Below are 11,090 nucleotides of genomic sequence, written 5' to 3'. Positions count from 1 at the left end.
CTCCTTAAAGAGAGCAAGTGTCACGCCTTAGTTTAGATAGTGTAGTGTATTTTCTTATCTCAAATTAATAATATTTTGAAGTATTATTCAATTTCTCTTTGTGTTATTTTCATTATTATTGTGTTTGCACCAACAAAACCTTAGGAAATTCCTTAGTTAATTATTTAATAGAGGGATTAGACATAGGCGACCAATCACACCTTAGAAAATGGAAAGATAAAAATGAACTCACTAAACTCACACATATGCACCCAAGTGTCCACTTATCACACACATTCACAACATGTTTCTCCATTAAACCCCCAAAGCTAAAATTTAGCATTAATTGGAGGGGTTGACCATCGAAATTTGGTGTCGACACTCTATGATTTTTTTTCACATAAGTTTTTGTGGCTTCACAATATATTTTACTCATCAATATTCTAATTTATATTTCTTAATTGAGGTTAAATCTATAATCTATAAAACCAAAGATATTTAAATTTTAGTTGACCTCATATGTTTTACCGTAGAAGCTTTTGACGCCTCACATTTTTACACATCAATATTCTAATATATATATATATATATATATATATATATATATATATATATTAATTAACTTTTAATTCAATTACGTATTTAAAACCTCTATTAGAATATTTCCACATCATATTTTATTTAAATAATACAATAGATAGTTTTATATACAAACACAATCAAAATAAATTCTTATTAATTATGACCACAATTAAATATTTAATAGTTCCATATAAAAACAAAATTACAAGGAGTACTTATTAATAACTACCATAATTATCAAATTTCATATTTAAGATTTCATTTATAAAAACAATCATAATAAATTTCAGTAAATAACTATCATAATGATCAAATTTCATATTGTTGAGGGGGAAATTGATGTCCTTGAATGAAATATGGGAAAGCCAAGCCGAAACTCAACGTTGGGCTCTAAGATGATACCCAAAGGCTTTTGGTGTAGTGATAAACCTATCCAAGCAAGAAATAAAAGCTGAAGTGAGAATCCCATGGATTCTTGGTGTATGGATTCTGGTTGTACTAATCATATCTGCAATTCTTTGCAGGGTTCCAAAAGACCAGAAAACTGAATGAAGGGGAATAGTTTCTTACCTTAGCGGATGGGAGTAGAGATTTAGTTGTATCTGTTGGAGTGTTTAATTTATGTTTTAGTTCTAGAGTTTTAATGTTGGAAGACTGTCTGTATGTACCTAATGTTCGTAAGAATTTAATTTCTATAACTTACTTAGGTAAACATGGGTATTGTATTATCCTAAAAGATAATGTTGTAATAAAGAAGGATAAAATGTTTATCTGTTCCAGCAATATTGTGGATGGTCTTTAGATTTTAACTCCTGATAAGCATGAATTATACATTTCTGAATTAGATAGTAACTCTCATGTAAAATCATTAAAGAGAAAGTCTCCTTCTAATGATGCATATCTTTGGCACTTGCGTTTGGGTCATATTAATTCAAATAGGATTCAAAGACTAATCAAAGATGGACTTTCACAGCCCATGGACTTTGATGGATTTCTAATTTGTGAATCTTGTTTGGAAGGTAAAATGACCAAACGACCTTTTAATGCAAAATGTAGAAGAGCCCAAGAGTTGTTTGAATTAGTTCATATGGATGCATGTGGTCCTATGTCGACCAAAGCAAAAGAAGGTTATGAGTACTTCATCACTTTCATGGATGATTACTCAAGATATGGTTATGCGTACCTAATGAGACGGAAGTATGAAGCCTTTGAAAAGTTCAAAGAGTTTAGGGTTGAAGTTAAGAATCAATTGGGTAGAAGCATAAAGGCCATTTGATCTGATTGAGGTGGCGAATACCTTCTTGGGGGTTTCAATGATTACCTAATTCAGAATGGGATTGTATCCCAATTAACTGCACCTGGAACTCTTCAACAAAATGGTGTAGCGGAAAGAAGGAATGGGAGCTGATGGGATTGACGAAGTAAAACACGGACGAGATCACCTCCACAGATGAACCTAACCGATTATCCGCATCACTGACGAGGATGTTAAGACCATTCAATGCTGCCAATAATGTCCCGGACGGTTACAAGACCAGCTGGACGAACTGTTGAAAACGTATTGAATCCCATTACTCAGCTGGAGACGTTATCAAGAAAGACATTAACACCACAACGGCTAGAATCCGGAGGGATATATAAAGCCCTCACAACACCAATGCAAGGTAAATACATAGTCACAAGATATACTGAGCTATTTTTGGTTTTTATTGTTATAAATCTTCTTCCACACTAACTTTGGCATTGGAGGCATTGTGGCAGGCACCACACCGGTGACCATTTGAGTGAGCTCTTGCTTCCGTCGTGACGCCGGAGTGTGACTGGCCCTACCTGGACGAACTCATAATGACTGACGAACTTTTGCTTCATCAGTTTAGCGCCGTTTGTGGGAACGACATTCTCGTACTACGGTTCGAAAACGCAGTTCCTACCAACTTCGATATCCAGATGGAATCCAACCAGAATTCAGCGGCCTTGGCTCAGCAAGTTCAAGCTCTTGTGGCCACCGTCGAAGAACTCACCAGACAAAATCAGGAGATGAGACAAAGACTACAGCAAGAGGAGAACCGATCAAGAGTTGTCCAAGAGGATAAAGGGGACAGCCAAGGGAGAAGTGACCAACGAAGGACCATTACTCCAGAGGAACAACATTCTGATCTCCCCCAAGAAATGAGAAAGGAGATGGACAAATTGAGAAATGCCATCAAGGAGAAGACGGATCGGAGCCTAGATAGAATGGTCAAGGCAACGGATTCTCCCTTTACCATGGCAGTCTTAGAACGACCAGTACCAGCAAAGTTTCGGTTGCCTCAACTTGAGCCTTTTGATGGGCTCAAGGATCCCCAAGATCACCTTAATACCTTCAAGACGACACTGGGCCTTCAACAGCCCCCTGATGAAATAATGTGTCGTTCCTTCCCTACTACACTGAGGGGAGCTGGAAGAGAGTGGTTCACGAGACTGCCCACTTCATCCATTGACAACTTCGAGCAATTAAGTAGCGCCTTTTTGTGCCATTTCGTCAGAAGGCAACGTCCCAAGAGACCAGCGGATCACCTACTCACTATTAAGCAAGGGGAGAGGGAGACCTTGCGGTCATATGTGAAACGCTTCACTCGAGAGACCCTAGAAGTGGACAATGCAGACGACAAGGTACAGCTGATGACATTTAAAGCAGGACTTAAGTCCAGAGAATTCGTCGTCTTGCTGGCAAAGAATCCGCCTCGAACGATGGCAAAGATGCTCTTGAAGGCCCAAAAGTACATGAATGCCGAAGATGCACTAGCAGCCATTGTGGACGAGAAAAGGCCGAGAAAGGAGGGTAGGAAGGAAGACGAATGTAGGGGGCAAAAGAGGGAGAGCCCAGGCTGTCGAGGAAGTGACGTAGATAAACGAAAGGACGAAAAAGCTCCATGAAAGGTAAAATTCACCCCTCTGATTATGCCTGTTGACAAAATTTTGACATAGATTCAGGATCAACATTACCTTCAATGGTCGAGACCTTTACATTCGTCCCCTAACGTGCGTGACAAGAAAAAATACTACCGATTCCACAAGGATCATGGCCATTACACAGAGGATTGCCGAGACCTGAAAGGACAGATAGAGTTGATACAGAAAGGAAAACTGCAGAAGCATGTGAAGAAGGGGGAGTCCAGCAGGTTCGGAGACGGCAACAAGAGCCAGCACGAATCCTCGTCCAAGAATGAGATCCGTCCATCCCAACCACCACAAGATGTGATCGGGGAGATAAGTACGATCGCAGGAGGGCCATTCACGGGGGGATCATACAAGTCCCTCAAGAAAACATGCTAGAGACAAGTAAATAGCGTCCATATGGAACCCCCATTGAAGCAGAGATGAACAAACCAGGATATGTTTTTCTACAAAGAGGATGCTCGGGGAGTAAGGGAGCCACATAATGACCCCCTGGTTATAACGCTCACAATCGAAGGGTTTAACACTAAAAAGATCCTTGTAGACAACGGCAGCTCCACAAACATCATGTACTTACTGGCATTCCAACAGTTGAAACTAGATCCTGGCAGATTGCGCCCATTTGATTCCCCCCTCGTCAGCTTCAATGAGGACAGGGTATACCCCAAGGGCATAGTGACGCTAGAAGTCACAATAGGGACCTACCCGAAGCAGCTGACCCGTCAGTTGGACTTCCGGGTGGTAGATTGCCCCTTATCATATAATGTAATCATTAGGAGACCCACGCTTAACAGGTGGAAGGCGGCTACATCCACCTACAGCCTAAAGGTGAAATTCCCAACTAAGGACGGTGTCAGCGAGGTGAAAGGGGATCAGGTCTTGGCCAGGGGATGCTACCAGGCTGTACTGGTTGCGAAGGAACACCACACATAGACAATTGAGGAGGAAAAAGAGGACAAAGTAGAAGCTTTGGAAGCAATGGAACTCGTCGAGGGGGAGACTGCCAAGGTGACGAGGATAGGAACAACCTTAAGCCCCGAGATGAGGACGAAGCTCGTCCAATTCCTCAAGGAAAACTTGGATGTATTTGCATGGAGTCAGGAGGATATGCCCAGCATATCACGCCAGGTAATCCAGCACGAGTTGAACGTGGATCCCGGGAAAAAGCCCATCCAACAAAGACAATGAGTCTTTGCCCCCAAATGAAGCCAAGCGATCACCAACAAAGTTAACAAGTTGTTGCAAGCAAACTTCATTTGGGAGGTTTATTATCCCGAGTGGCTGGCCAACGTCGTGCTGGTGAAAAAAGTGAATGGGAAATGGAGAATATGCATGGATTTCACAGACCTAAACAAGGCTTGCCCAAAGGACAGTTTCCCCCTGCTTAGGATAGACCAGTTGATAGATTCTACAGCTGGGCATAAGCTACTGACGTTCATGGATGCTTTTTCAGGATACAACCAGATAAAGATGGCTGAGGAAGATCGGGAAAAAACCGCTTTCATCACAAGCCAAGGGCTCTACTGCTATAAGGTGATGCCGTTTGGACTGAAGAACGCAGGGGCAACATACCAAAGATTAGTAAACAAGATGTTCAGCAAGCAGATTGGCAGAAACATGGAGGTATATGTGGACGATATGCTCGTCAAGAGCAAAAAGGAATTAACGCACCTGGACGATCTGAAAGAGACATTTGATACCCTCAGAAAATATCAGATGAAGCTAAATCCTAGTAAGTGTGTTTTTGGGGTAGCCTCAGGAAAATTCTTAGGGTTCATGGTGTCCCAGAGAAGGTACAAGCAATACTCAACATGACATTACCGAAGACCGTCAAAAAAGTCCAAAAGCTCATAGGGAGGATTGCTGCACTCAATAGGTTCGTCTCTAAAGCAACGGACAAATGCTTACCCTTTTTCAAGACATTGAAGCAAGCTTTTGCCTGGACTGACAAATGCAAAGCAGCGTTTCAAGAGCTTAAATGTTACCTGAGCAATCCGCCCCTCCTGAGTCCATCGAAGGAAGGAGAAAACCTTTATCTATACCTAGCGGCATCAGCCACGGCCCTAATTCGAGAGGAAGATAAGAAGTAGCTTCCAGTTTACTACATCAGTCAAGCCCTCTAGGGAGCAGAAGCCAAGTATCCCAGGATTGAGAAGATTGCATTCACTTTAATAGTGGCTACACGGAAGTTGCGACCGTACTTCGAAGCACATCCTATCCTGGTAATGACGGACCAACCAATCAGGAAATCCATGAACAAACCTGAGGCAGCAGGGAGAATGGTCTAGTGGGCAATCAACCAGTTCGAAATCGAGTACCATCCCAGAACAGCCATCAAAGCGCAAGCTCTAGTAGATTTCATTGCCGAGTTCACCCTTCCAGAAGATGACGACCGCGGTGATCAGGCGGAACAGTGGATAATCCAAACTGATGGCTCATCAGCCCAAAAGAAGGAGGGAGTAGGGGTCATCATAAACACCTCCGATGGAGAAAAACTCAGATATGGAGTCCAACCAAAATTCCCGACAACCAACAACGAGGTCGAGTACGAAGGGATACTAACGAAATTAAGACTCGGGAAAGCACTTAGGGCTAAGAACCTGCTCATCCAGAGTGACTCAAAATTGGCAATAGGGCAAATCAGGGAAGAGTATGAGACAAAAGAGGAGAGAATGCAGAAGTACCTCAAGCTGACGAAACATCTAGCCCATGAGTTCGATAAGTTGGACTTCGTTCGAATCCCAAGGGACCAGAATATGGCGGCAGATGAGATAGCGAAGATGGCCTCGTCAGAAGAAAAACCGACGAATGGGGAATTACTCATGGAGATACAGAAACGCCCCAGCATCGAAGAAGTCCCGATATTTTCCATCCAGAGCGTAAATAGCTAGATGGCACCGATCGTGTCGTTTCTCCAAGATGGGCACCTCCCTCGCGACACCCTAGAGGCCAGGAGGATCAGAACGAGAGTGGCTAGATTTACGATTTTGAATGAAACCTTATACAAAAGGGGCTTCTCCATGCCCTATTTGAAGTGTGTCAATGAAGAAGAAGCCAAGTACATCCTTCGAGAAGTCCACGAAGGAATTTGTGGAGACCATGCTGGGCCTAGATCTCTGGTAAGCAAAGTTATTCGAACAGGATATTTCTGGCCAACCATGTAGGTAGACGCAGCGGAGCTCGTCAAGAGGTGCGATAAGTGCCAGAGGTTCGGGAGTGTCCAGAGGCTGCCGGCAGAGAAACTGATGACGATAACCTCCCCGTGGCCATTCGCACAATGGGGGATTCATATTGTCGGCCCATTGCCCCTGGGAAAAGGACAAGTAAGGCTCTTGCTCATTGCTATTGATTACTTCACAAAATGGGTTGAAGTAGAGGCAATAGGAACTATCACAGAGGCACGGATCCGTAGCTTCGTATGGAAGAATATAATTTACAGGTTCGGGATTCCAAGAACGATTGTATCAGATAATGGGTGTCAGTTCGACAGCCAGGGATTCAAATACTTTTGCTCGGGACTAGGCATCATGAACTAATTCTCATCCCTAGGACACCCACAGGCGAACGGACAGACGGAAGTGACTAACCAAACATTACTCAGAATTATCAAAGCCCGACTGAACGAGGCGAAGGGCGCCTGGCTTGAAGAATTGCCCAATGTCTTGTGGGCCTACAGAACAACGACAAGAACCCTAACGGGAGAGACACCTTTCAGGCTCACTTATGGCACTGAGGTAGTAATCCTAGTCGATGTGGGAGTGGCCAGCGTCAAGCGAGAAGTATTCCGCGAGAAAGACAACAACGACCAACTTCAATCAATCTGGACTGCTTGGACGAAATAAGAGACAAGGCCTCCAGCAAGACGGTGAAGTACCAGCAGAAGATGACCTAGTACTACAACAAGAGGGTCAAGCTCAGACGACTTGAAATTAGCGACCTCGTCCTGCGCAAGGTCACCACGGCAACCAAAAATTCTGCCCAAGGAAAGCTCGGTCCTACATGGGAAGGACCTTACAGAGTCGTCCACTACTCCCGGCAAGGCAGCTATCATTTGGAAACCCTAGACGAGCAGAGGCTCTCGCAACCCTGGAACATTGAGCACTTGAAGAAATACCATCAACAGATGTAACACAGAAATGTACTCATTCTTGAAAATTAATGAAATAAAGATTCAAATAATGTCTTCATACAGGTCTCGTCAGTAGTAAATCCCAGAAACCCAATATGGCAAAGCAATAAGATTCCGCCTAGACAGATGTACATTGCCAACGAAGCCAAGAGATTTTCCCAGAAACCTAATATGGCTAAGCAATAAGATTCCGTCCAGACAGATGTACATTGCCCATAAAGCTCAGAGATTGTCTCGGAAACCTTTAAGAAAAAGCCTAAGTAATAAGATTCCGCCTAGACGGATGTACATTACTGATGAAGGGGAAAAAGAACAAAGAAAGCCTAAGTAATAAGATTCCGCCTTGTCGGATGTACATTACTAACGAAGGCAAAAAAGAAAGGAAAAAGCCTAAGTAATAAGATTCCGCCTAGACGGATGTACATTACTGACGAAGGCGAAAAAGAAAAAAGAAAGTCTAAGTAATAAGATTCCGCCTAGACGGATGTACATTACTGATGAAGGCGAAAAAGAAAAAAGAAAGCCTAAGTAATAAGATTCTGCCTAGTCGGATGTATATTACTGGCGAAGGAGAAAAAGAAAGGAAAAAGCCTAAGTAATAAGATTCTACCTAGATGGATGTACATTACTGACGAAGGCAAAAAAGAAAAGAAAAAGCCTAAGTAATAAGATTCCGCCTAGACGGATGTACGTTACTGATGAAGGCGAAAAGATTAAAAAAAAAATAGCTAAAGTAATGAGACTTCGCCTGGACAAATGTGCATTGCTGATTGAGCCAAAAGATAAGATCCAACCCTGACGGATACAAGTTGCTAGCGGGTCAAAGAGGTTGACGGGTCTTGAAGCACATACAACATATGTAAGTAAATACGATGTTATAAAAGCCCAAAAACCAAGGGCAATTACCTTTGTTTTTACATCTAAAAACCCATAAACACTAGGCTAAAGATATTCTTATCAAAAAGAAAATTAAAAATGTTCTGGAATTTGAGCCTAAAACATGTCAGGCATCTAAAAAAAAAGAGGAACTTTTGAACAAGTAACAGGTTCAAACGTCCAAGATAGCATCGTCGTCGGCAGGGGCACCAAGGGCATGAGCTTCGACGACTGGGACATCAACGGCAGGAATGTCTTCGGGAGTGTCAGAAGTCGTTGCTTGAGCAACCTCGTCAGCAGAGATCTCTTTGTCCACTTCCTCTATGTCCAGTGTCTCTAAATCTATTCCAGAAGGGTGCTTAATATAGTATCTCCTCAAAAGCTCGAACCCCTTGAAATACCAGCTGAAGAGCATGGAGTTGTACTCCTCAGTCTGCTGGAAACCCTCAATAGCCCTAGAGGCGACGACCTTGATCTTCTCCTTAGCGGCTGCAAGCTGCTCGTCCTTCTCCAAAACCAGCTGCTGCTCGACCTTAAGCTTATCGCTCAATTTCTTAACCTGCTCCCTAGCGTGATGAACATCCTCCATCGAAGCTATCAAATCCTTCTTCAGCTTCGAGTTCTCCATCTCCAGGACCTTAATCCGAGAGAGCGAGGACTCAACCTTAGCCCCCTGAGCAAGATACTCCGAGGAAAGATGAATGGTCTCCCCCAACACCTAAAACAAAAAAAAGAAGGAAACACGCGAAGGAAATTAACCTTAGTACACCTATATATAATAAAAAAGATAACTTAGCACGAGCGGGTTACCTGGACGAGCTTATGGAGGTGATGACCCATCAACTCATTTGGAGGTAAACCCAAGAACACCTTCAGGTCCTCCGCGGTCATGACCTTATGAGCCCTGTCCGTCGCCAACCTCTCGTCATCCTAGATAGTGGATGAACAAGCAGCCTCCTTCCCCCTATCAAACCTACGAGGCCTTTTTGAAGCAGGGGTCAGGATCTCTTCAACCGAGGTGGCAGGAGAAGTCGTCCTCATCGTCTCGGTGCCAAAAATCACGGGAGTGGCCGAAGCAATCGGAGTGACAGAGGAAACCTTCCCCTTGACACGGACCACCTTTTTTCCAATATTGGACAGCGGTTCGTCCTTCTTAGACCGCATCTTCTCGTACATACCTTTGTTAAATTTCATCGTCATTTCTGCAAAGAAGGAAACACTTATAAAAGAGCAAAGGAACTGAATACAGATATGGGGACCAAGACTGACGAACTCAATGCTTACTCTTCTTTCCTTCAATGTCAAGGCTCAGCAGAACGTAGGGGGATGGATCGGGGCCAAGATTGTAAAAAGCAAGCGTCCGGGGATCTACTTGATTGTCCTAGTTTTCGATGGTCTGGGAGTACTCAATGGCCTTCTCAACACGTTCCTTATACCTGCTTTTGAGCTTAGGCCTCCTTTTAACTGCACAGGAATCAAAGAGGTTAATGACGATAACAGTAGATTCAACAAAGGTAAAAAAAGACAAGAAAGGATACTGATGCACCTAAAGTCGGGGTTCCCCACCGACAAAGCAATCTGGGGATATCACCCCAATCCTGGCTAGAGGGGGTCTCAAAATCGTCCCTGGACACAAAGACAAATCTGGACTTCCAGTACCTAAAGGACGAAGGTAAACCCTTAACGATCCTGGTTCTTCTCTCCCAAATTACTAACTCATAATACCCATACTCTTTGGACTCTTTCAAACGATACAAATAGACAAGCTCACTCACCTTGATCTCTCCCCGTTAGCGGCCAACCATATTTTCATACAATTGACCACTATTCTCCATGAATTGGGCATAAGTTGCCCAGGAGCGATACCCAGATAAGCTAAAATCTCCATCACAAATGGATGGACAGGAAGCCTAAGTCCACAAGTGAAAGCGGCCTCATAGAAACACACTTCACATGGAAAAAATTGACAAGCCCTATCCTTGCCAGAAGGCCGACGAACACGAACCCGTTCCGGAATTGAAACCTATCCCTAAACCTACCCACGGCATCAGCGTCCAACCCACACGCCTCCACGAGGGCGTGAAAAGCCCTAACCTCTCTAAGGGTCGACACGACCATATCCCCCTCCATAGGGTCGCCGCTAGACGACAACCCAGTTTCGAGATCACTAGACCTAACCTCAGACATTGACCTTTGCTCTCTCACCAAACCCTTGAACCAGTCAACTGATTGACAAAGCAACGGAAACAATTCACCCAAGACAACACCTAAGCTGTTACCCTTGAAAATGAAATTCTCAAGGTTTGGAAAAACACCTAAGGACCCCCCTAAGCAAGCAAAAAGAAAGGAAATCGAAGGGAAAACTACTCTAACTTCAGAATTACTGACCATGGACACCCAAGAAAAATACAGGAAAATAGGAAAGTGCTAAAGTTCCCCAAAAAACCAAGAAACAGAGGCCAAAAAGAGAAGAAAAAGAAATCAGATGTTTGCGAAAAGAAAAGGAAGGAATAGGAAGAAGGAAAAGGAGAAGAACATACCTTAGAGAAGAAAAGCGAGAAGCCCAAACACCAAGCACGCACCGGCT

The 11,090-nt window shown here is 43.5% G+C and overlaps 1 protein-coding gene across 1 annotated transcript; it reads left to right on the top strand.

Moving 5' to 3' along the window:
• Positions 1-3,936: 3,936 nt before the first annotated feature.
• On the top strand, positions 3,937-4,431 carry LOC142632593 (uncharacterized). Its single transcript, XM_075806968.1, has one exon. It carries the CDS (start codon positions 3,937-3,939, stop codon positions 4,429-4,431), a length of 495 nt encoding a protein of 164 aa, XP_075663083.1.
• Positions 4,432-11,090: the final 6,659 nt, after the last annotated feature.

Source organism: Castanea sativa, chromosome 4, assembly GCF_040712315.1.
Source record: "Castanea sativa cultivar Marrone di Chiusa Pesio chromosome 4, ASM4071231v1".
NCBI classification, from domain to species: Eukaryota; Viridiplantae; Streptophyta; class Magnoliopsida; order Fagales; family Fagaceae; genus Castanea; species Castanea sativa.
Note: the sequence above shows the minus strand (reverse complement) of the source record. Positions and strands in the feature narration are given on the sequence as shown.

Coding starts and splice junctions, on each gene's coding strand:
- LOC142632593 (XM_075806968.1), top strand. CDS start 3,937: ATGTTTTTCTACAAAGAGGATGCTCGGGGAGTAAGGGAGCCACATAAT.